Source organism: Carcharhinus amblyrhynchos, chromosome 8 (genome assembly GCF_965287045.1).
Source record: "Carcharhinus amblyrhynchos chromosome 8, sCarAmb.v2.hapA, whole genome shotgun sequence".
NCBI classification, from domain to species: Eukaryota; Metazoa; Chordata; class Chondrichthyes; order Carcharhiniformes; family Carcharhinidae; genus Carcharhinus; species Carcharhinus amblyrhynchos.
In genome coordinates, this window is record NC_137331.1 from 90,538,556 (window position 1) to 90,564,843 (window position 26,288).

General features: G+C 43.2%; 1 protein-coding gene across 3 annotated transcripts in view; it reads left to right on the plus strand.

Annotated features, from left to right (window-relative positions):
- The window catches only part of slc35d4 (solute carrier family 35 member D4), a 155,569-nt gene that overhangs the window by 77,640 nt on the left and 51,641 nt on the right, over positions 1-26,288 (plus strand). For all 3 annotated transcript variants that reach the window (XM_080194459.1, XM_080194461.1, XM_080194460.1), the window contains exon 13: positions 1,952-2,045. In XM_080194459.1, coding sequence (XP_080050585.1) covers positions 1,952-2,045 — 94 coding nt within the window. The remainder of the gene's footprint in view (positions 1-1,951; positions 2,046-26,288) is intronic.

Here is a 26,288-nt window from a genome sequence, read left to right on the forward strand (position 1 = left end):
ATAGTCATTAAGGCACACCACCTGGCTTTTCTTTGGTACCGGGATGATGGTCATCTTCTTGAAGCAGATAGGGACCTCAGATTGTTGTAAAGAGAGGTTGAAGATGTTTGCAAATACCCCGGCCAGCTGCTCTGAGCAGAATCTGAGTGCTCGTCGAGTACCTCATCTTGCCCAGTCACTTTCTGAGAGATGATTTTCGAGAAGGCTGATCTGACGTCTGTGATGGTGATCTCGAATACCAGTTTGGCCGAGGCTTCTGGGGTGGAGGGCGTGTCTCGCTGACCTCTTTCCCAAAACGGGCATAGAATGCATTAAGCTCATCAGGAAGGGGTGCGTTGGAGCTGGCGATTTTACGTGCCTTCATCTTGTAGCCTGTCATGTCTCACAGACATAGCCGGCAGGGTACATGTGAGTAGCCTGGGACTCTAGCTTGGTCCAATACTGTCTTTTGGCATCTTTGATGGATCTCCATAGACCGTATCTGGATTTCCTAAATAGGTCTGGGTCACCAGACTTAAACGCCTCAGATCTGGATTTCAGCAAGCAGTGGATATCCCTGTTCATCCATGGTTTCTGGTTGGGAAACACACAGAATGAAGGCAGTTACTATAATGGTGCACTCATTCAGGCTGGTCGCTGAGTTTTTAAATATTGACCAGTCCACTGACTCGAAGCAGTCCTGTAGGAGATCATCCAATTCCTCAGACCAGCATTACAAAATTTTCTTTATCAGATCCACCTGCTTCAGTTTTTGCTTGTATGCCGGGAGCAGGAGCACAGTCTTCTGGTCTGATTTGCCAAAGTGTGGGCAGGCAGATAGAGCAATAGGCATGTTTGATATTTGTGTAGCAGTGGTCTAGGATGTTTGGGCCTCTGGTGGAGCAGGTGACATGTTGGTGGTATCTTGGTAGTATGCTCTTAAGCTTGGCCTGATTGAAGTTCCCAGCCATGATGAGCAAGGCCTCAGGATGTTTCATCTCAAAGTTATTTGTAGTGGTGTATATTCCATCCAGCACAGTCTTCACGTCCGCATGGGGTGTGATGTAAACTGTTGTCAGGATAATGGAGGTGAACTCCCACGGAAGGTAGTAGGGGCGGCATTTTAGCGTCATGTATTCTAGGTTCAGGGAGCAGAAAACTACCAATGTAGCTATGTCTCGGCATCACGTGGTGATGATTAGAAGGAAGACCCCACCTCCCTTAGCTTTTCCTGAGGCAGCTGTATAGCCCATTCGGTGAATTGAGAAGCCCTCTGGTTGTAGAACACAGTCCAATGAAGCAGGAGTGAGCCATGTCTCCACGAAACAGATAACACAGCAGCCTCAGTTCCATTTGAAAAATGAGTCTGGCTTTAAGTTCATCTACCTTGTTTTGCAGAGATTGGGCATTTGCCAGGAGTAAGCTGGGTAGGTGGGGGCCTTGGGACTGCATTGTTTTATTCTCACCTGCAGGCCTGCATGTTTCCTAAACTTGCTGGAGTGACTGCTTCTTTTCATGCCTGGGAGATGAGAGTAGTATGCAGTATTAAGGGTATAGGTGTGTCCAGTGAGGTTCTTCGCTTTGGAAGATCATTGATGGAATAGCTGAAGGTAGTTGAGTCTAGGACACTCCCCTAAGGAACTTCCACCATGATGTCCTGGAGCTGAGGTGACTGATTTCCCACAACCCCAACCATCTTGCTTCATGCCAGGTAGGGCACCAACAGAGTGGAGAATTTTCCTGATTGTCCCTCACTCTACAGTTCAGCATGATATAAGGCAGTGGCTTCAGTCACAGGTGGAGCATAAGGAGGCAGTTTCAGTGCATTTGATTTTAATTTGATTGAACATAGCTGAGGCTAACATTTTTTAATGTTTTGGCACCATTATCAAATTAGTGTTGTGCCACATCCAGTGTTCTGTGTAAAATTGAAGGATTTCCAATTCACTAAGTTCTGTTTTTCTTTATTTAGTGGAATGCTGGGAGTGTCCCTGATGCTGGTCTGTGTAAAGGTGAAAGATTCTCTGTCTGCAGAGCAGTATGGTATATGGATGCTGTTAACAAAGGTATGGAAATGGAACTCTGTATTCTTTATTGATGTTTAGCACAGTGTTTAATAGCCTCACATGATGCCTCATCTTGCAAAATATCCTCTCTGATCTTGCACTAAACTTACTTCCCAGCCATTTGGTATGATGTTGCTGTTGGCCAGTTACTGTACCACAGTATCGTTCAAAGTTACGTGGTTGTTCTGCTATTTCTCAGGAGCCTATAAAAAATGTCATCATCCTAAATCCATGCCACTTTGTATCCGAACTACTTCAGGGCAAGCCTACTATGCTTGGTGTTACTACTTGATTGTAAAACATGTTAGCTTTGGAAATGTTCATTTCTGACAAAGTTGGCTCTTCAATAAGAAATCAATATTATGTCTAGTGGACAAGTATTAACAATGAATTAACAGTTACTGTATAGTGAAATCCTGCACTGAGAAAAGGTCTGTTTGAGGATGTTGAATGCTACTTTCATCTATATGTGACTTTTCTTCCATGCACCAATTTCCGCTCCAGATCAGCTTTCATGTATTCAAACCATCTTTGCACAATATTGGATGTTTGCAACAGACAAAGTACTCACGATGCTGAACACCAACCAATCTGCACTTTATTCTAATAAAGCAGTGCTACTGTCACTGAACTGGTAATTCAGAAGCCCAGGCTAATACTTGGAGTGTAGCTCCCAGTCTCACTACTGCAGCTGGTAGAATTTGAATTTAGTTAATAGTTTTTCACAGTAACTTCAACGCAGTGTTAATGTAAGCCTACTTGTGACTCATAAATAAACGAATCTTAGATCTGGAATATTAAATTAGTCTCAGGAATGATGACCATCATCGATTGTCAGGAAACCCATCTGGTTTACTAATCTCTATCAGGGAAGGAGTTCTGCCGTCCCCACCTGCTCTGGCCCACACGTGACTCCAGACACTCAGCAAGGTCGTTGACAGTTAACTGCCCTCTGAAATAGCAGAGCAAGCCACTCATGTCAAGGGCAACTGGGGACGGGCAACAAACGCTCGCCTTGCCAGCGACAAAAACATTGCCAGAGGGAATAAAAAAAACCTTTTTATGACATTAATTTTGCCATCAAGGCAAGACTTGGCGGACCCATCTCCTTTAAAGGGCCCTCATCCACCATACTTTCATTCTGGGGCATCATTGTGGGCTGAAGTCAGGTCCATCGTCTCCAGAGGCAGTTTATGGCGGGCAAGTGCCGAGATGGGATAACTAATAAACCTACCTCTGTTCTCTATGATTTTGACCCAAGAATCCAAAACCTCATGACTCACTCCCCTTCACCCCTGCATATCCCCAGGTCATCTCTATACTCCTTCAAACTTACATGCCACCTCCATGCACCCTCAAGCCCCCATGCCACGTTTCATCGAATCCCTACAGTGCAGAAGGAAGCCATTTGTCCATCAAGTCTACACCGACCACCATCCTTCCCAGGCCCCATTCCCGTAACCCTGCATATTTACCCTGCTAATTCCCTGACGCAAAGGGGCAATTTAGCATCACTAATCAACCTAACTCGCACATCTTTGGACTGCGGGAGGAAACCGGAGGAAACCCTTGCAGACATGGGGAGAACGTGCAAACTATACACAGACAGTGACCTGAGACCAGAATTGAACCAGGGTCCCTGGCACTAACCACTGTGCCGCTCCACATTCCTCCGTTTCACCATGCCCGTTCTATAACCTCTGACCCAGTATTGAACAGTGTGTTGGAGCCGACGAGGGAGCGAGCTATCTTGGATCTGGTGTTATGTAATGAGGCAGGTAGAGTTAAGGACTTTGTGGTGAAGGATCCTCTTGGAGAGAGTGATCATTGTATGGTGGAGTTTCTGGTGCAGATGGAGGAGGAGAAAGTGGGTTCCCGGACACGCGTACTTTGTTTGAATAGAGGGGAGTACGGTAGGATGAGAGAAGAATTGGCGAATGTTGACTGGGGGAGCACGTTTGAGGGAAGGTCTGCTGAGGAGCAGTGGAGGATCTTTAAGGAGATCTTTCTTGGTGCTCAGCAGAAATTTATTCCGATGGTCAAAAAGGACCGTAGGAGGAGAGGTAATAAGCCGTGGATAACGAAGGAGGTGAAGGAAAGTGTTAAATTAAAAGCGGAGGCGTTTAGAGTAGCTAAGAGTAGTGGGCGAGAAGAGGATTGGGAGAGGTTTAAATGTCAACAAAGACTGACAAGTTGATAAAGAAGGGTAGGAGAAACTATGAAGCTGGGCTAGCGCTTAATATAAAAAAGGATAGCAAGAGTTTTTATAAATATATAAAAAGGAAGAGGCTGGCTAGGGTGAACGTTGGTCCTTTAGAGGATGAGAAAGGGGACCTAGTGGTAGGGGATGGGGATATGGTTAAGGTCTTGAATAACTTTTTTGTTTCTGTCTTCATGGAGGAGGACGTGAATAATTTGCCGGGTGTTAGAGATGGAAAGGTGGTGGGACTGGAGGGTCTCAATGACGTTACTGTTACTAGAGAGGCGGTGCTCGACAGACTGAAGGGGCTGATTGTGGACAAGTCCCCAGGACCGGATGGAGTGCATCCGAGGGTTCTGAAAGAAATGGCGGAGGTGATAGTGGATGCCTTGGTGGTTATTTTCCAGACGTTGCTGGATTCCGGGGAAGTGCCGGAAGATTGGAAAAAGGCTAATGTTACGCCGTTGTTTAAGAAGGGTGCCAGGCAAAAGGCGGGGAATTATTGGCCGGTTAGTTTAACGTCTGTGGTAGGTAAAATGTTAGAATCCGTCATTAAGGAGGAAATTGCAAGGCATCTAGAAGGGAATTGCTTGATAGAGCAGACGCAGCACGGTTACATTAAAGGGAAGTCGTGTCTGACAAATTTACTGGAGTTCTATGAGGATGTGCCTAGGGCGGTGGATAGAGAGCCGGTGGATGTGGTCTTTCTGGATTTTCAGAAGGCGTTTGACAAAGTACCTCACGAGGTTATTGCAGAAGGTCGAGGGACATGGAGTTGGGGGTAGGGTGTTAGCGTGGATAGAGGATTGGTTGTCAAATAGGAGGCAGAGAGTGCGGGTCAACGGGTGCTATTCGGATTGGCGGATGGTGACTAGTGGAGTGCCCCAGGGGTCGGTGCTGGGGCCTCAGCTTTTTACCATTTATATAGATGATCTGGAGGAGGGAACCGAGTGTAGGGTGTCGAAATTTGCTGATGACACCAAGATTGGGGGAACGGCAAATTGTGCGGAGGGTGTGGAGAGTCTGCAGAAGGATCTAGATAGGCTGGGCAAATGGGCCAGGAAATGGCAAATGGAATTTAATGTTGGCAAGTGTGAGGTGGTCCACTTTGGTAGGAATAATGGTAGGAAGGATTATTACTTACGTGGCGAAAAACTGCAGCAGGCGACGGTGCAGAGGGACCTCGGGGTCCTTGTGCATGAGTCGCAAAAACCCAGCTTGCAGGTGCAGCAGGTGGTCAGGAAGGCGAATGGGATGCTGGCCTTCATAGCGAGGGGGATTGAATATAAAAGTAGGGAGGTCTTGCTGCAGCTGTATAGGGCATTGGTGAGGCCGCAGCTGGAGTGCTGTGTGCAGTTTTGGGCGCCGCACCTGCGCAAAGATATTTTGGCCTTGAAGGGAGTGCAGAGGAGGTTTACTAGGCTGATACCGGAGTTGAGGGGGTTGAGTTATGAGGAGAGGCTGAATAAACTGGGCTTGTACTCGTTAGAGTTTAGAAGAATGAGGGGAGATCTCATTGAGACATATAAGATGATGAATGGGATGGATAGGATAGAGGTGGAGAGACTCTTCCCGCTCAAAAAAGACAGTAGGACTAGGGGGCACAGCCTCAAGATAAAGGGGGGGCGGTTTAGAACGGAGTTGAGGAGGAACTTCTTCACTCAAAGGGTGGTGAATCTCTGGAATTCTCTGCCCGTTGAAGTGGTGGAGGCTGCCTCGCTAAATATTTTTAAGATGCAGGTTGATGGGTTTTTGATAAGAGAAGGGATTAAGGGTTATGGGGAGAGGGCGGGAAAGTGGAACTGAGCCACGACAGATCAGCCATGATGTTATTGAATGGCCGGGCAGGCTTGAAGAGCTGGATGGCCTACTCCTGCTCCTATTTCTTATGTTCTTATGATGTAAAAGAATAACGATCTGAGGGCTTTCACTCATCTACGCTAGATAGGAAAAAAAATTATCACTCATGAAAACCCATTCAAATCAGCCAGTTATCGGATCAGTCAAACCCTGTTCTAATGAAAGGTTATTGACCTAAAATGTTCTTACCACAAATGTTGTCTGACCTGTATATTTCCAGCATTTTCTGTTTTTAATTTCAGATTTCCATTATCCATAATGCTTGACTTTTATAGCTGATTATGATACAGTGATTATCTGATTATTCAAATGGCCCCTAACAATGGTGGTAAAAAATTGCATTTTCATGGTGCCGTTATTGTAGTGTAACATCCCAGGCTGCTGGAGTCCACTGCAAGTTTTCAAATTACAAGAATCAACCTTTTCCATCAGTCTGAGGATCTCAAATGTATTATAAAAACAACTTTTGTTTCACCAGCAAATGGGATTGTTTACCTTTTTACAGCAATGGTGATCAAGGGAAGATTTGACCAAAGTGTTCAAAATCAGGAATAGTCTCGATTGACTCCATCAGGTGAAATAGTTTCCAGTAGTGGGTAAGGGAATCAAGAAGTTAGAAGTGGAGAAGCTTCGGCCCTTGCAACTGATCAGCAAGTTGGAGGTGCTTCTTTTTCTATTTATTCACGGTATGTGGTATCACTGTCTGGCCCAGCATTTATTGCCTAGCCCTAATTACCCTTGAACTGAGTGGCTTGCTACCCCATTTCAGAAGGCATTTATGAGTCAATCACATTGCTGTGGGTCTGGAGTCACATGCAGGTCAGACCAGGTAAGAGTGGCAGATTTCTTTCCCTATGGGACATTAGTGAACCAAATGGGTTTTTATGACAATCAGCAGTGGTTTTTGGTCATCATTAGACTTTGAATTACAGATTTTTATTGAATTCAAATTTCATCATCTGCCGCGGTGGGATTTGAACTCAAGGCATTACCCAGCATTTTTGGACAAGGTGTCTCGTGACAATACCACTACACCATCACTTCCACTGTAGGGGATGAAACAGAGGACTGCAGAGTGGATAAGACCATAATGCTTGACACCATGGTATGGGAAGCCATTCTAATGGGAGGAGCTAACAGGAGTATAATGGTAGTAGGGGACAGTATGGTCAGGAGGATAAAGCCAGTTCTCTCGAGCTGGTAACGAGAGTTCAAATGACTTTGTTGCCTGCCCACTGCCAGGGTTCAGGATATCTGCTCCAGGCTGGACGGGAACTTATGATGGAATGGGAGGATCCATTGGTTATGGTCCACGTTAGTATCAATGACCTAGGTACAACAAGAAGGAGGATCTGCTTGGAGAATATGAACATCTGGAGACTAAATTACAGAGCAGAAGCTGAAAAGTATATGGTTATTATCTGAGCAACAAACAGATTGACAAAGAAGGAATGGGTTGATTCCTTGGGCAAAGTGGGAGCTGCACAGTTGGGACAGTCTTCATCTCAATTTTGCTAGGACCGGTGTTCTGATGTGTTGTATAACTAGGGCAATAGTGAGGGCTTTAAGCAAATAGTGGAGGGGAGGGAAGATGTGATCTGAGGAGACAGGAGAAGGTAAGTGAACAGGACAGCAATAAGGGAAATGGTTATCAGAGTGCAGCAGCAAGAGACAGAGCATACAGACACAAGAGTGTGTCAGGCAATAAAGCTTAAAATTATGAAAATAAAATGACAGAATCAAAAGCGCTCTATGAATGCACACAGCATTCGCAACAATGTAGATGAATTGATTGCACAAATAGGAGTGAACAGATAAGATGTTGCCTTTACAGAGACGTGGCTGCAGGGTGACCAGGGCGGCATTTAGGAAGAATAGGCAAAAAGGAAAGGAAGGTGTTGCAGCACTGTTAATAAAGGATGCAATCAACGCATTAGTGGGAGAGGATTTTCAATCAGAAGATCAGTTTGGGTGGAGTTAAGAAACAGTAAGGGATAGTGGGAGTTGTTTGTAGACCGCCAAAAAGCAGTGGTAATATAGAGCACAGTATAAATCAGGAAATTAAGGTGCACGTAACATGGGTAATAAAATAATCATGGGGGACTTCAATCCACAGTTAGACTGAATAAGTACTAATACTGAGGAGGACTCATTCCTGGAATGTATATATTGGGTATTTTAGAAAAGTAAGCTAAGTAGCCAACTGGAGAACAGGCTGTTTCAATCTAGTATTGTGCGATCAGAAAGGGCTAATTGATAATCTCATTGTAAAGGTGACTTTAGGGAAGAGTGGCCATAATATGCTGGAATTATACATGAAGTAATGTAGTTCAATCCAAAATGACAGTCTTTAATCTATGAGAAGCAAGTTGCCCAAGGTAAATTGGAAGAATATATTAAAAGGTATGACAGTGGGCTAGCATTAAAAGAATTAATACATGGTTTGCAGCAAATTTATATTCCTTTTAAGGCACAAAATGCCAGTAGGAAAAGTGATCCAACCACGGTTAATAAAAGAAGCTAAGAGTTTTATTAGATCAAAGGAGGAGGCTTATAAAGTTCCTAAAAAAAAAGTGAACCTGAGGACTGGGAGAATTTTAAAACTCATCAAAAGAGAACTAAGAAATTGATAAAAGAGAAAATAGAATATGAAATTGAACTAGCAAGGAACATAAAAAAATGACTATAGCTATGTAAAAGTGGAAAGGTTAGTAAAGGCAAATGTAGACCCATTATAGGCAGATAATGGAGAATTTTTAATGGGCTATAAGAAAATCACAGAAAACTAAATCCTTTTCACGGAGGAAGCAACAAAAAAACCCTCCCTGAAATATTGGAGAGCCAAGGGACTAGTGAGATCGAGGAGCTGAAAGAAACTAGTGTGAATTATAATAGTAGTGCTGGAGGAATTATTGGGATTTGAAAGTTGATAAATACCTTGGACCTGATGATCTGAATACCAGCGTGTTGAAAGTGATGGCTGTAGATTTTGATTTGATTTATTATTGTCACATGTATTAGCATACGGTGAAAAGTATTGTTTCTTGTGCGTTATACAGACAAAGCATACCGTTCATACAGAAGAAAACGAGAGAGTGCAGAGTGTAGTGTTACAGTCATAGCTAGGGTGTAGAGAAAGATCAACTTAATGCAAGGTAAGTCCATTCAAAAGTCTGATGGCAACAGGGAAGAAGCTGTTCTTGAGTCGGTTGGTATGTGACCTTAGACTTTTGTATCTTTTTCCCAACAGAATAAGGTAGAAGAGAGAATGTCCAGGATGTGTGGGGTCCTTAATTATGCTGGTTGCTTTGCCAAGACAGCAGAAGTGTAGACAGTCAGTGGATGGGAGGCTGGTTTGCGTGATGGATTGGGCTACATTCACGACCATTTGTAGTTTCTTGTAGTCTTGGGCAGAGCAGGAGCCATACCAAGCTGTGAAACAACCAGAAAAAATGCTTTCTATGGTGCTACTGTAAACACTGGTGAGAGTCATAGGTGACATGCCAAATTTCCTCAGTTTTCTGAGAAAGTAGAGGCATTGCTGGGCTTTCTCAACTATAGTGTCAGCATGGGGGGACCAGGACAGGTTGTTGGTGAACTGGGCACCTAAAAACTTGAAGCTCTTGATCCTTTCTACTTTGTTCCCGTTGATGTAGACAGGCATTTTTTCCTGTGCGCTTCCTGAAGTCGATGACAGTCTCCTTCGTTTTGTTGACATTGAGGGAGAGATTATTGTTGCCGCACCAGTTTCTCTATCTCATTCCTGTACTCTTGTCTCGTCATTGTTTGAGATCCGACCTACTATGGCGTCATCAGCAAACTTGACAATCAAATTGGAGGGGAGTTTGGCCACACAGTCATAGCTGTATAAGGAGTAAAATAGGGGGCTGAGAACACAGCCTTGTGGGGTCCCAGTGTTGAGAATGATCATGGAGGAGGTGTTGTTGCCTATCCTTACTGATTGTGGTCTGAGAGTTAGGAAGTTCAGGATCCAGTCGCAGAGGGAGGTGTCAAGGCCCAGCCCACATAGTTTGGACATGAGGTTCGTGGGAATAATGGTGTTGAAGACTGAGCTGTAGTCAATAAATAGGAATCCGACATAGGTGTCTTTGTTATTTAGGTGTTCCAGGGTTGAGTGCAGGACCAGGGAGATGGTGTCTGCTGTGGACTTGTTGCGGTGGCAGGCAAACTGTAGTGGATTCAGGTAATCAGAGAAGTTGGAATTGATTAGTGCCATGACTAGCCTTTCGAAGCGCTTCATAATGCTAGATGTCAGAGCCACCTTCCGATTGTCATTAAGGCACGCTGCTTGGTTTTTCTTAGGTACCAGGATGATGGAAATCATATTTGAAATTTGATATAATGGATGCATTGGTGATCATAGAATCATAGAAATCTTGCAGTGCAGAAAGAGACCATTTGGCCCATTGAGTCTGCACCAACAACAATCGCACCCCAGGTTCTATGCCCACAACCCTACACATATACCCCGCTAATCCCTATAATTTACACATCCCAAGGCACTAGGGGGCAATTTAGCATGGCCAATCAACCTAACCCACACATCTTCGGACTGTGGGAGGAAACCAGAGTACACAGAGGAAATTCATGCAGACATGGGCAGAACGTGCAGACCCCACACAGGCAGTGACCCAAGTCAGGAATCCAGGAGCTGTGAGGCAGCAGTGCTAACCGCTGTGACACCATGCTGCCCCATCTTTCAAAACTCTAGAGATTTTGGAATAGTGCCTGCAGATTGGAAGGTTGAAAATGTCATCCCGTTATTTGAGGAAAGAGGGAGAGAAAAAGCAGAATCACAGACTTGTTAGCCTGACCTCCATCATAGTGAAGTGTTAAAGACTATTATAAAACAGCGCAATAACTGGGCACTTAGAAAATTATGGTAAGGTTGGACAGAGTCAACATAGATTTATGAGAGGGAAATCACATTTGAGAAAACAGTTAATAGCTTTTTGAGGTAACTCGTAGAATAGATAAGGAAGAAGCAGTGAATGTGGTGTACTTGGATTTTCAGGAAGCTTTCAAGAAGGCCCTCAGAGTTTAATAAGCAAAATTGGAGCATATGGGATTGGGGCTGATATACAGATATGGATTGAGAATTTGTTAACGGATAGAAAACAGAGTTGGAATAAATTAATCATTCTTGGGTTGGCAGGCTGTAACTAGTGGAGTACAGCAACCATGTAATATTTCCAAGTTTGCTGATGAGACAAAACTAGGTGGAAATGAGTTGTGAAGAGGATGTAAAGAGGCAACGTGCATGGGTAAGAACTTTGCAGATAGAATATAATGTGGAAAAATGTGAAGTTGCCACTGTGATGGGAAAAATAAAAATGCAGATTATTTCTTAAATGGTGACAGAATGGAAAATGTTGATGTCCAAAGGGACCTGGCTGTTCTTGATCATAAGTCACTGAAAGCTAACATGCGTGTGCAACATGCAATTTGGAAGTCAAATACTCAAAAGGCAATGAGCAATGGCATGGTAGCACAGTGGTTAGCACTGCCGCCTAACAGTGCCAGGGGCTTGAGTTACTGTTTGTGTGGAGTTTACACGTTAGAACATAGAACATTACAGCGCAGTACAGGCCCTTCGGCCCTCGATGTTGCGCCGACCAGTGGAACCAATCTAATGACCTTCTAACCTAAACTATTCCATTGTTATCCCTGTGTCTGCGTGGTTTTCCTCCAGGTGCTCTGGTTTCCTCCCACAATCCAAAGATGTGCTGGTTAGGTGCATTGACCATGCTAAGTGCGCCCTCAGTGTACCCGAACAGGCACTAGAGTATGGCGACTAGGGGATTTTCACAGTAACTTCATGGCAGCATTAATATAAGGCTACTTGTGACACTAATAAATAAACTTCTAAAACTTTAAGGTTTTAAAAAGAGCAGTAAGCCATTGGGTGGGACTAATTGGATATGACTTTTCTAGCTGGAGCCAGTACAGGCATGATAGGCCAAAGCATCATTTTTACAGAAAATGCAAAAAGATCTGAGTTTTTTTTGTGCTCTCTCTCAGGACATGGGTATTGCTGACAAGGCTGGTATTTATTTTCTATTCCTATTTGCTCAGAGGGTGGCAGTGGACATTTTTTTTCTTCCCCATTTTCTGTCGGTGGGAACATGCTGTGGCTGTTATATTTCCTGGCGAGAAGCATTTGCAATTGCAAGTTATAATGAAGCATTTGAGACTTCCTGAGGGCGTGATATGCTGCTATAAAAATTTAAATTCATCAATTTAAACCAACTGTCATTTTAGTCGCCAAACTAATCATTGCAGTCTTTATCCTTGTCAAATCTACATATGGTATTTTATGATTTTTAAATGATCTAGTTAAGGCTTTTGATGGATTGAATCTTAGAAAAGTTACAGCACACAATGAGGCTATTTGACTTGTTGTGTCCATGTCAGTTCCCTGTTAGAACAGTTCAGATCGTACGAATCTTTATCTGTTCTGCCCACTCTACAATTTTTTCTCTTAATTATCCAATTACCTTTTAAAAGCCACAATTGAATCTGCTTCTACCACACTTTTTTGAGCAGTGCATTCAATATCCTAACCACTCACTGCCTAAAATATATTTTCCTCATGTCACCTTTCGCTGTTCTGTCATTCACCTTAAATTGATTCCTGAACATTTTCCACCAGTTGGAACGGTTTCACCCCATCTGCTCTGTCCAAACCCCTCATGGTTTTGAACACTGCTGTCAAATATCCTCTCCACTTTCTCTACTGAGATCAGCTCCAACCTCCACTTTATCCATGTCATTGAAGTCTCTCAGCCCTAAAACCATTCTTGTGAATCCTTTCTGCACCCTCTTTGAAGCCTTCAAGTTTTGCCTATAGGGTGCTGCCCAGAATGGGATGCTACTCCAGTTGAAGCCAAACCATTGTTTTGTAAAGATTCAAAAGAGAAAATGCTGGAAAATCTCAGCAAGTCTGGCAGCATCTGTAAGGAGAGAAAATAGCTGACATTTCAAGACCAGATGACCCTTTGTCAAAGCGAAAAGGCATAGAAAGTGGGAGATACTTACACGGCAGGGTGAGGGAATGAAAGATGAGTCATAGCCACTGAAACCAGGGAAACCAGCTAACAGCTGTCCACAGAGACAATATGTAAAGATTCACCTTAACTTCCTAGGTTTTGGACTCTTTGCCTCTATTTATGAAGCCTAGGACCCTGTAGACCTTAACTGTTTTCACAACCTGCCTTGTTATCTTCAGCAATTTGTGCATGTATGCCCCCCAGGTCCCTTTACTCCTGAAACCCCTTCAGAATTGTACCCTTTATATTGTTTCTACAAAAATACATCATTTTGCATTTCCTTGCATTAAATTTTATCTGTCATGGTGTCTGCCCATTCCACCAGTCTGTCTCTGACCTCTATCACTGTCATAGAATCATAGAATCCCTGCAGTGCAGAAGGAGCCATTTGGCCCATCAAGTTTACACCAAATCTCCAACAGAGCATCCCATTCAGGCCCACCCCGTTCCCTTTCCCCATAACCCAGCATTTACCCCACTAATCTCCCTAACCAAGACATCTTGGGATATTAAAAGATAATTTAGTATGGCCAATCTACCTGATCTGCACATCTTTGAGATGCGGGAGGTACTGGAGCACCCGTAGGAAACCCACACAGACACATGGAGAATGTGCAAAATCCATAGTCACTTAAGGCCGGAATTGGACCTGGCTTCCTAGTGCCATGAGACAGCATTGCTAAAGTCCAAAGGTGTGCAGATTAGGTTGATTGGCCTTGCTAAATTGACCCTAGTGTCAGTGGGTTAGAAGGATAAGTAAGTATGGTTATGGGAATAGGGGCTGGTTGGGACTGTGGTCAGTGCAGACTCAATGGACCGAATGGCCTCCTTCTGCACTGTAGGGATTCTGATTCTGACCACTGTGCCACCTTGTCTGTGTCCTCCTCACAGTTCGCAATGCTTCCAAGTTTTGTGTCATCTGCAAATTTTGCAATTGCACACCCAAAGCCAGGTCCACAATTTGGATCAAGGAAGGACAGTAATCCCAATACTGAGTCTTCAGTATGAGCCGTCCACCAGCCGGATAAACAATCATTCATCACAATTTTCTGTTTCCTGTCACTCACTCAAATTGTGCTCAGTTCAATGGGAATCTTTGAAAATCTTAGTTTTTATGATTATGCATATTTTTATTAAAGGTTTTGAGCTATACCTCACTAGCTAGTTTGCTTCCATTAGCTTTGAGGGATAGTAATGGGCACTGTTATGATGATCCTATGCTAAGTTTAAACTGCTAAGGAAACAACTGGTGATATACTGCTATCCTAAAGCTGGCATTCTTCCAAGGTCCAACAAAACCAATGACACATCTCTGTTCAAAAATAAGGTGCTTTCAACTAGAAGAAATATTCTTGAGCACTTGGAGATGCATTTGATAACCTGGCTTCCAGCATTATCAGCATCATGTTTGACAAATTTCAAAATTCTTGTGAGAAATGACAACCAGTAAAGGAAATGCAATAACTTAGGATTTTCTGAAGGCATTTGAGAAGCCTCGCGGGAGGTTTGATAAAAAAATTCAGAATATGTTACAGGGTAAATGGATGGCAATAAAGAAAGAAAAGGGTTAGAATGGATGAGTGTTACTTGGATTGGAGAGGGAGTGGGATTGATGCTGAACATCGTTCTTTGCAAATGAATTTGGAGAGTATGATTTAATGCATTTTGGTAGGAATAGCAAATGGATGTAGAAGTAGGATGGAAAAATAGCGTAGGGTGTAACAAGTTTTTTTTAAAGTAAAGTTTATTTATTAGTCACAAGTGAGGCCTACAGTAACACTGCACGAAGATATTGTGAAAATCCCCTAATCGCCACAGTCTGGCAGCTGTTCGGGTCAATATATCTAACCAGCACGTCTTTCAGAATGTGGAAGGAAACTGGAGTACCCAGAGGAAACCCACAGAGACACAGGGAAAACATGCAAACACCACACAGACAGTGACCCAAGCCGGGAATTGAACCCAGGTCCCTGATGCTGTGAGGCAGTTGTGCTAACCACGATGCCATAAGATACCTGAGGATTCAGATTTATATTTTTCACAGTAGTTTAGAGACATCATTATAGAAAACTGATTTAATAGAAGTTTTTGAAGTTTAGAAGTGTTTCCATTGATTTTATTACTGTCACACATATTAGCATACAGTAAAAGTATTGTTTCTCACGAGCCATGCAGACGAAGAATACTATTCATAGCAAAGGAAAGGAGAGAATGCAGTGTTAGTCATAGCTATGGTGTAAAGAAAGATCAACTTAATGCGAGATAGGTCCATTCAAAAGATGGCAGCAGGTAAGAAGCTGTTCTCGAGTTGGTTATTATGTGACCTCAGACCTTTATATCTTTGTCCTGATGGAAGAAGGTGGAAGAGAGTTTGCCCTGAGTGCGTGGGGTCCTTAATTATACTGGCTGCTTTTCCAAGACAGCAGGAAGACAGTGTCAATGGATGGTTTGCATGATGGACTGGACTTCATTCACGACCCTTTGTAGTTTCTTGTGGTCTTGGACTGAGCAGGAGCCATACCAAGCTGTGATACAACCTGAAAAAAGGCTGTCTGTAAAAGTTGGTGAGAGTAATAGTGGACATGCCAGATTTCCTTAGTTGTCTAAGAAAGTAGAGATGTTGCTGGGCTTTCTTAACTATAGTGTCGGCATAGAGGGATTAAAGAAAGTATTTCCTTTGGTTGGGGGCGGAATGATTAGAAGACATTTAAAATTAACAAAATGAACACAGAATTTAAGAAATTATGTTTGCAGAAGTATAATATCCTAAATATGCTAGAGATTCTGGGTTTTAACAGAAAGAAAAGACTTGGTTTGCACGCAGATTCAAACTAACTCACAACAGGTTTTATTGAAGAGCTGTTCTCTGCTCTGCATCAGAATACAAAACTGAAAGTAAAGCAGCAGCCTGAGCACACACTCTAATGACATCCTCATCAAATCATGTGGTCAGCTCTCAAAGCAACCTGCAATCCTTTTTAATTACATAACAAAAGGGCTGTTGGGTTAGTGAATACTTTGCCTCAGGAAATACTTAAGGCAGAAACCACTGCTATCTTTTAAGGAAAGAATAGATTAACATTTAGTCATAGATTCTCACAGTGCAGAATGAAGCCAATCAAGCCTGCACCCACAATAATCCCACCCAGGCCATGTATTTATCCTACTAGTTCCCTTGACACTAAGGGGTAATTTAGCATGGCCAATCAACCTAACTGACACATCTTTGGAGTGTGGGAGGAAATCGGAGCACCCAGAGGAAACTCTCTCAGACACAGGAAGAATAGCAAGCTCCACACAGATAGTGACCCAAGGCCGAAATTGAACTCAAGTCCCTGGCGCTGTGAGGCAGCAGTGCTAACCACTGAAGCACAGGAAGGTACAGGGATTTGGGGCAGAGATTAGAGCAGTTCATCAACATGATGGGCTGGATAACCACTTGCACTATAAACCTCCCTCCAACTATGCTTTGTATGTGATACAACGATTAGTAATTCTACCATTTACGCAAGCTAAGCAGGATGGTGAATATTCTATCCTGTGTATGCTTAGCAGATCGTGATAATTCTATGCTGCAGAGTTCAGAGTGCTGACTACACTGAATGTATTTACTAACTGATTAATGCAGTTCAGGATAATCTGAAATTGAAGTGATTTGATTTGATTTATTATTCATTTATTTTTGCATAAGTGAAAATTATTGTTTCTTGCACGTTATACAGACAAAGTGTACCATTCATAGAGAAGGAAAGGAGAGATTGTAGAATGTAGTGTTACAGTCATAGCTAGGGTGTAGAGAAAGATCAACTTAATGCAAGGTAATTCCATTCAAAAGCCTGACAGCAGCAAAGAAGAAGCTGTTCTTGAGTCGCTTGGTACTTGACCTCAGACTTTTGCCCCGAAGGAAGATGATGGAAGAGAGAATATCCAGGGTGTGTGGGGTCCTTAATTATGCTAGCTGCTTTGCCGAGGCAGCAGAAGGTGTAGACAGAGTTAACATAAAGGGGGGGATTTTTTCCTGTCCCACCCACCATGGGAATCATGGCAGGCATGGCAGGCCCGGGGGAGAGCTGGGTTTGACCCTTTGTTAGAACATGAATTTTGGTTAAACTGTGTATTTCTGACAGTTTCTTTTAATTTCAGAATCCATATTGGTGTTCTTAAATTAATACCTTTTAATGTACATTTTGCAGTCAGTCTGAAGCACAAACGCAACAAATTAGCAGAATACACGTTTTGAAATGATCTCAAGACTCTATGAGAACATAGATAGGATCAAGAATAGACCATCTCACACCTGCTTGACCATTCAGTACAACCAGATAGGAACATCAGAGCAGCAGAATGTCATTTGGCTCTTCCTGCTCCATTCAAGAAACTCACGACTGATCTGGTTGTGGTCTCAGCTCCACTTTCTTGTCCAAACCCTATAATCCTTGACTCCCTTAACTAACAAAAATCTGTCTAACCCTACCTTGAACAAATTCAAAGTCACAGCCTCCGATACGTTCTGGGTAAGAGAATTCCACACGTTAAAGTTTATTTATTAATGTCACAAGTAGGTTTACATTAACACTGCAATGAAGTTACTGTGAAAATCCCCCTAGTCGTCACACTCCTGTTCGGGTACACTGAGGGAGAATTTATCATGGCCAATTCACCTAACCACTACATCTCTTAAACTGTGGGAGCACCAAGAGGAAACCCACGCAGACATGGGGAGAACATGCAGAACTTGCACAGACAGTGATCTAAGCCAGGAATTGAACCTGGGTCCCTGGTACTGTGAGGCAGAAGTGCTAACCACGGTGCTACTATGCTGCCCTCAACAACCCTTCGGGAGAAAAGAAATCACCAACCCTTTGGCGGGAAAAAAAGAACTCCCCAACGCTGACCACCTCCAGGTATCCATTCAATTGAGAAACCCCTCAAGATCTTGCATGTTTCAATAAGATCATCTCCCATTCTTCATAAGACATCCTCGGAATGAGTCTTGTTCTAAAGCAGTCATTTTTTTTAAATAAAGAGACCAAAACTACACACAATGCTCACAGCTGATCTTCTGCTCCATCTCCACTTTCCTGCCTGCCCCTGAATCACTTTATTCATCAACAGATTAAAAGTCTGTCTTTCTCAGACTGAACAAGTGAGGAAGACATTCAGAGCACATAACTCTACCACAGTGTGTTAACTCATTGTTATTACAATTACACAGTTCGCTCTTGAGGCTTTTCTCTACGCTATCAATGCATTCTAACTACAAAGCTGTGAGAAAAGAAATCTTTTTATTAAAAGCTTTAATCTCACTGAGGAGGTGCCGGCCTATTCCACACCCAACAAGGAGCCATAGAGGCTTACAGCATGGAAACAAGCCCTTCGGCCCAACTTTTCCATGGTGTGCAGTTTTTACCACTAAACTAGTCCCAATTGCCTGCATTTAGCCTATATCCCTCTATATCTAGCTTACCCATGTAACTGTCTAAATGTTTTTTAAAAGACAAAATTGTACCTGCCTCTACTACCCCCTCTGGCAGCTCGTTTCATACATTCACCAACCTCTGAGTGAAAAAAATGCTCCTCTGGACCCTTTTGTATCTCTCCCCTCTCAATTTAAACCTATGCTGTCTAGTTTTAGACTCCCTTACCTTTGGGAAAAGATGTTGACTACCTAATTGATCTATGGCCCTTACAACCTGCTGTAAAATCCCTGCTCACATCTTGACAGCTGCGACAATTTTCACCACAGCAGCAAAACTCAAAGCTCTCAATTTTCTTAAAATAAAAGGTAATTTTCCTTTATCTCCTAATGTTAGCAGATCCTTTAAAACTAAATTACAGGATTTGCATCTGCATCTTCGTCAAAAACTAATCAGCTCTTTCTTGGGCATATTCTGTCAGCATATTAAGGTTTATTGAACTGACCACTATTTTTTGAGATGTATTGCCTGAAGGCAAACAGACTAACAAATGGGTGAAAAATTATCACTGAAGCATTCGGAACAAAGTGAATGAGCTGGTGGCACAGATCAACACAAATGGATGTGATCTGGTGGCCATTACAGAGATGTGGTTGCAAGGTGACAGAGACTGGAAGCTGAATGTCCAGGGGTATCAAGTGTTTAGGAAGGATAGGCGGGAGGAAAAAGGGGGGGGGCATAGCTCTGCTGATTAAGGATAGCATCAGGGTGGTAGTAAGGGAAGATATAGGAGCCAAAGAGCAGAATGTGGAATCGTTGTGGGTGGAGATTAGGAACAGCAAGGGGAGGAAGACGCTGGTGGGTGTCGTTTATAGGCCCCCAAATAATGATCTGGAGGCGGGGCAGGCTATTAACGCACAAATAAATGCAGCGTGCAGGAATGGAACGGCGATAATTATGGGGGGTTTCAATCTACATATTGATTGGTCGACCCATATTGGACGTGGTGGGCTTGAGGAAGAGTTCTTGGAATGCTGCCAGGATAGTTTCCTTGGAACAGTGTGTGTTGGAGCCGACGAGGGAGCGAGCTATCTTAGATCTGGTGTTATGTAATGAGGCAGGTAGAATTAGGGACCTTGTGGTGAAGGATCCTCTTGGGAAGAGTGATCATTGTATGGTGGAGTTTCTGATGCAGATGGAGGAGGAGAAAGTGGGTTCCCGGACCTGTGTCCTTTGTTTGAACAGAGGGGAGTACGATAGGATGAGAGAGGAATTGGCGAATGTTGATTGGGGGAGCAGATTGGAAGGTAGGTCTGCTGAGGAACAGTGGAGGATCTTTAAGGAGATCTTTCTTGGTGCTCAGCAGAAATTTATTCCGATGGTTAAAAAGGATCCTAGGAGGAGAGATAATCAGCCATGGATAACGAAGGAGGTAAAAGAGAGTATTAAGTTAAAAGCTGATGCGTTTAGAGTGGCTAAGAGTAGTGGGCGAGAAGAGGATTGGGAGAGGTTTAAATATCAACAAAGAATGACAAAGAAGTTGATAAAGAAAGGAAGGATAAACTATGAAGCTGGGCTAGCGCTAAATATAAAAAAGGATAGTAAAAGTTTTTATAAATACATAAAAAGGAGAAGGCTAGCTAGGGTGAATGTTGGACCCTTAGAGGATGAGAGGGGGGATTTAGTGGTGGGGGATGAGGGAATGGCTGAGGCCTTGAATAACTTTTTTGCTTCGGTCTTCACGGAGGAGGATGTGAATAGTTTGCCGGGTGTTAACGATGGAAAGATGGTAGGAGTGGAGGGCCTGAATGACATTATTGTTACTAGAGAGGCAGTGCTCGACAGACTAGATGGACTGATGGTGGACAAGTCCCCAGGACCGGATGGAATGCATCCAAGGTTTCTGAATAGTGGATAGTGATAGTGGATGCCTTGATGATTATTTTCCAAACCTCGTTGGATTCCGGGGAAGTGCCGGAAGATTGGAAAACGGCTAATGTTACGCCATTGTTTAAGAAGGGTGGCAGGCAAAAGGCAGGGAATTATAGGCCGATTAGTTTAACGTCTGTTGTAGGTAAAATGCTGGAATCTGTAATTAAGGAGAAAATAGAGAGGCATCTTGAGGAGAATTGTTTGATAGAGCAGACGCAGCATGGTTTTGTTAAGGGGAAGTCGTGTCTGACAAATTTATTGGAATTCTATGAGGAGGTGTCTAGTGCGGTGGATAGAGGGGAACCGGTGGATGTGGTGTTTCTTGATTTTCAGAAGGCGTTTGATAAGGTGCCACACAAGAGGTTGTAACAGAAGGGTTGGGGGTAGGCTGTTAGCATGGATAGGGGATTGGCTGTCAAATAGGAGGCAGAGAGTGGGTGTCAATGGGTGCTATTCAGATTGGCGGTTGGTGACTAGTGGAGTGCCCCAATGATCGGTGCTGGGGCCTCAGCTATTTACCATTTATATAGATGATCTGGAGGAGGGAACCAAGTGTAAGGTGTCGAAATTTGCTGACGACACAAAGATTAGTGGAACGGCAAATTGTGCAGAGGGTGTGGAAAGTCTGCAGAGGGATCTAGATAGGCTGAGCGAATGGGCGAGGAACTGGCAGATGGAATATAATGTTGGCAAGTGTGAGGTTGTCCACTTTGGTAGGAATAACAGTAGGAAGGACTACCACTTACATGGCAAAAAGCTGCAGCATGCTACGGTGCAGAGGGACCTCGGGGTCCTTGTGCATGAGTCGCAAAAACCCAGCATGCAGGTGCAGCAGGTGGTCAGGAAGGCGAATGGGATGCTGGCCTTCATAGCGAGGGGGATTGAATATAAAAGTAGGGAGGTCTTGCTGCAACTGTACAGGGCACTGGCGAGGCCGCAGCTGGAGTACTGTGTGCAGTTTTGGTCGCCGCACTTGTGCAAGGATATTTTGGCCTTGGAGAGAGTGCAGAGGAGGTTCACTAGGCTGATACCGGAGTTGAGGGGGTTGAGCTATGAGGAGAGGCTGAATAAACTGGGCTTATACTCGTTAGAGTTTAGAAGGATGAGGGGAGATCTCATTGAGACGCACAAGATGATGAATGGGATGGATAGGGTAGAGGTGGAGAGGTTCTCCCTGCTCAGAAAGGACAGTAGGACTAGAGGGCACAGCCTCAGGATAAGTGGGGGGCAGTTTAGAACAGAGTTGAGGAGGAACTTCTTCACTCAAAGGGTGGTGAATCTCTGGAATTCCCTGCCCGTTGAAGTGGTGGAGGCTGCCTCGCTAAATATATTTAAGATGCGGGTAGATAGGTTTTTAGTAGGCAAGGGGATTAAGGGTTATGGGGAGAAAGCGGGAAAGTGGAACTGAGCCACTTCAGATCAGCCATGATCTTATTGAATGGCGGGGCAGGCTCGAGGGGCTAGGTGGCCTACTCCTGCTCCTATTTCTTATGATGGGTGGAGGTAGAGATAAATATGCTGAGCAATGAAGGAGTCACAACTCTCTGGAGTAAAGTATTGCAAAGATTCAAAACCCTCTGATCAAAGAAATTTCTTCTCATCTCAGTTATAACTAATTGTCCCCTTATCGTCAGTGGTGTCATGTGTTCTTCAATCCCCAGCCAGGGCATGCAACCTCTGTGTTAAATAGGAACTGAAGTAGGCCTATCAGCCCATCGAGTTTGCTCTGCCATTCTTCCAAATCTCGTATAGGTTGGATTTTATAGGGTGTCATATTTCCTTCCTCCCTACCCATCCGCTAGACTAAAAGGTTAGCATAAAGCCCACCTATCAAAAATTGTACCCTGGAAGCAGGATTAATTGCCTCAGACAAAGAGGAAATCTGGTCTTTGAAGGCTGTCGACCAATTGATTGGGCAGCAACTCTGTCCTCCCAGCAGCACCAAGTTTGAATGGTAGCCACTGTTGGGACTACAGGCAGTCCCCAAATGAGGGGAAGTTATGGATGATGGTTTGAGAGACTGGAAGAATGGGAGAAGGCATTAAAGGGAGCGTAGGTAAGAAAGTCAGCAAGGGCCTGGATTAACGTTCCAGTCTTCGTAGAGGCTTTGTGGGTTCGGATCCCATTTCTGTCAACATTTCAGATGATATCTAGGGTCTGCTCCCACTACTAATTTATACACATGATATTCAGGCTTTGAAAATGGGATGCATTCCTGGAGTCCATTAGGAATGTGAGGTTTGAAATGGTGCATTCCGAATTCTGTCGACTATATTCCTATACAAACAGGCTGATATGTATGTATTTTTGGGGTGTAATGCCTCATCTCTCATCTGGACTGGCTATTGATCTGCTGCTTTAAGTCTTCAATAGACTCGTGCAGGAAGACGACTAACTGCTCCACCCCACACCTTTCCCTGAACCCGCCGTGATATATCAAGTGTGCAGGAAAGCAGTGGGAAGGCCGTACTCTGCGTTTTATCAGCCACCCCCACACCCTCAACTTCAGGGACACCGGTGGAGATGCTGTTAAACCCGGCCCTGTTTTTTTTCAATAAACTGACCTCTCATTCACCTAAGCTCCAGAGTGTTAAGACCAATTTTCTCAGCCTCTCATAATTTCCTTTTCGGCAAATGATGCAGTGTAGGTTGTTTTCCGTTAATGATGTTTTGCATGCGAGTAACTCAGTTGCTTTTAAAATAACAGTAATTTTCAAGTTTGACATGTTGGCTTTTAATTATAAAGCCATCTGTTCACATTTGTCTATTTTAAGCCATGCTCGACATGATAAAGTCCATGCTCCTTATGGAATGTTTCAGGCACGCTCCCCAATATTCTGTACCAATCTTTACCTTATCCTCTTCTTTCCATTACGTCATTAAAAAGAAATAAACATACACAATATGAGCTTCTGCAGAATGTAGTCTCAGTTTGTATTGGAGTATGTCAAAATCTGGCAGTAAATACTTCCCCATTTTGGCTGAGGACTGTTTATTTTTAAATACTTGTTTCCCAGAGGATGTATGAAGTGGACAAGATCTTTAGACTTAAAAAGCCCCAATTAAGTTCCTATGACTGCATTTTTAACTATCACTCGGTTGTAGGAGTGTCTGAATACATTTTTGTCCCCTTCACCTTTTAAAACAGAAAATTTGGAGCCCATTTCCTTGAGATTCTGCAGTCACGGTAAATTGTTCTAGAACTTAGTTTGAGTTGATCTGTGCTGTGTCATGTGTGCCTTCATAATCGAACAAGCTTCAGTACTGTTTAAAACCAGGAAATCAGTGAGTCCAAGTTCACTGACAAAGTGCATAAGTCTGTTGTGGGTTGGATATCCTGACATTGCATTAGTGGTGCACTTCATGGAAAGAACGCAACTTTAAGGCTGATTATTGCATCTGAACCGGAATGAGTTGCTTTGGAAAAGAAGTGCCAATGAAAATTGACCTGAGAGGTCCCTGAGAAGGCATTGGTGGGTCGGGGTGCAGTGAGCTGGAATTCCTGCTCTTGCTGACCTTTCTATGATTACTGCTGGAGTATTTGCATGTTTTAGTATCAGGTGAATTAGGTTTGTCTGTAATGTCTATCTACTCAAAGAGTCTGTTTGCATGGCCAAGCTCTCTAAGGCCCTGGATTAATGTTCCGCTTTTTGTAGGGATGTGCGTTCAAATCCCACTGCTGCCGACATTTCAGATGATACCAGGGAACTGAGTGGCCTATTCCTAATTTGCATATATGCTATTCAGGCTTTGAAAATAGAATGCAATCCTGGAATGCCACAGAGATGCGAGGTTTGAAAGGGTGCTCTCCAATTTCTGTCCATTATCTCCTTATACAAAAGGGTTGATCTTTATAAATGCTCTTTGCCTCATCTGGATGCTCCCAATGGGATCTATTACCACTCAACAGAGACATGATTGAGAGTTCAATTCACTGGGCTTAAATACAACAGCTGATGATTATATGGCACCTTTAATGTAGGATTGCAGAATATCTAAAGGGAGCGGTTTAAGGAGAAAATGCCAGAGTTTATGTAATTGAAGCATGATCATCAGTGGTGAATTGATTAAAATTGTGGAAGTTCAAGAGGCCAGAATGCGCAGAGGAGCTTAGTGTTAGGAAGACGCATAGCCAGGGAGGTAGTTGCTACAGGAGAAGAATTTTCAAATCAGAATATACACGGGGTGTCATCAGCATGTTGGTGGTTCTTAACATTCTGTTTTCAAATAATCTCTTGAGGAATGTCATGTAGATGAACAGAAGAGAACTAAACAGATCCGTGGTAATTCCAGTGGCAGTAATGTGAGGAGAAGAGCCAATGCAGATAGCTGGTTGACTACAGTTTGATAGATATCAGCCTGCAGTCCAATATCACACCTCAAACCTGAACTAGAAAACAATGTAGAGTGTTTGCGCCCATGTTGGTTTTGATTCTCCTCTATTTATTATTGTTACAAATAGGCTTACATTAACACTGCAGTGAAGTTACTGTGCAAATCCCTAGTCACCACACTGGCGTCTGTTCGGGTACTCTGAGGGAGAATTTAGCATGGCCAATGCACCTAACCAGCACGCCTTTCGGACTGTGGGAAGAAACTGGAGCATCCAAAGGAAACCCACACAGACACGGGAAAAACATGCAGACTACACACAGACAGTGATCCAAGCTGGGAATCGAACCCGGGCTGTGAGGCAGCAGTGCTAACCACTGTGTCACCATGTTCTGAACAGTGTTTCATTCTTAGTTCTCATACCTTCCTTTTTTTTCTGGCATGTTTCCCTCCCAGCCACTTCTAATTTGCTACTTATTCAATGTGCAGTTTGAGCCATTTAGAAGCAAGTGGGAGTTATAAATTTGTAGAGATGGTTACTCTTAAGTGTGATATCTGATGTTGGATAGACAGAAAGAGAGCTAGATTCAAGACTTCAGTGTCTCACATGGGTTGCTGACAGTAAACTGAAGCAGTGTTTATTTTAATAAGGAACACCTTTATATCATTATAATAATGTATAATACAATGTGTTACAGTGTTCTGTATTTGGGGTGAAGCTTTGCCTCTTTAAAACCATGATGTTATTGCGTTTCAGCATTGCAGGTCAGAATCCTGGCTTTCTTCCTCTTTTTAAATATATAATTGGTAAGGTCAGTCAGGAGTTACAGACATTCTGGTCTTTGTACAAACATATAAATCTAAGTTGTTGTGTCAATTACGATATTTTAAATTGCAGTTGCCCTTTATGCATTTAAAATGACAGCTCTTGTTTTTTCAGTTCTTTAGAAAGTATGACTATATTTGCAGGAAATATGCAGTAGACATGCTGTTTATGTTGCATTATTCACACACATTCCCTCCACCCCCTGCTTAATTGTTTTAAGGAAGCGAATATTTTCTGCCAGCTTTTCTTTTTTCTTTTGGTTCAAACATTTCCTTCCCATTTCTGATTTGCTGATACTTTGCTTTGAATCAGTCAGCGAAGTGTGATGGCTGAAGTGTGTCGGGAAGTAAATTTGACACTTGCAAGAAATGTGCACTATATGTAAGGCTGTTAACATATGGGCACAATATGAATAGTCGCCCCTGTAACCAGCTGTTGTGAGCACTCGACTACCACAACACTACCTTGATTTATTTTGCTCTCCCTGCTGGATAGTCTCTGCTGTATTTTGCTCATTATTAAAAAATTATTCATATTTTTTATATTTTCCCCATATCCCCTACATATGATTGATTTATGACTTGAATGACTTCTACTAAGGACCCT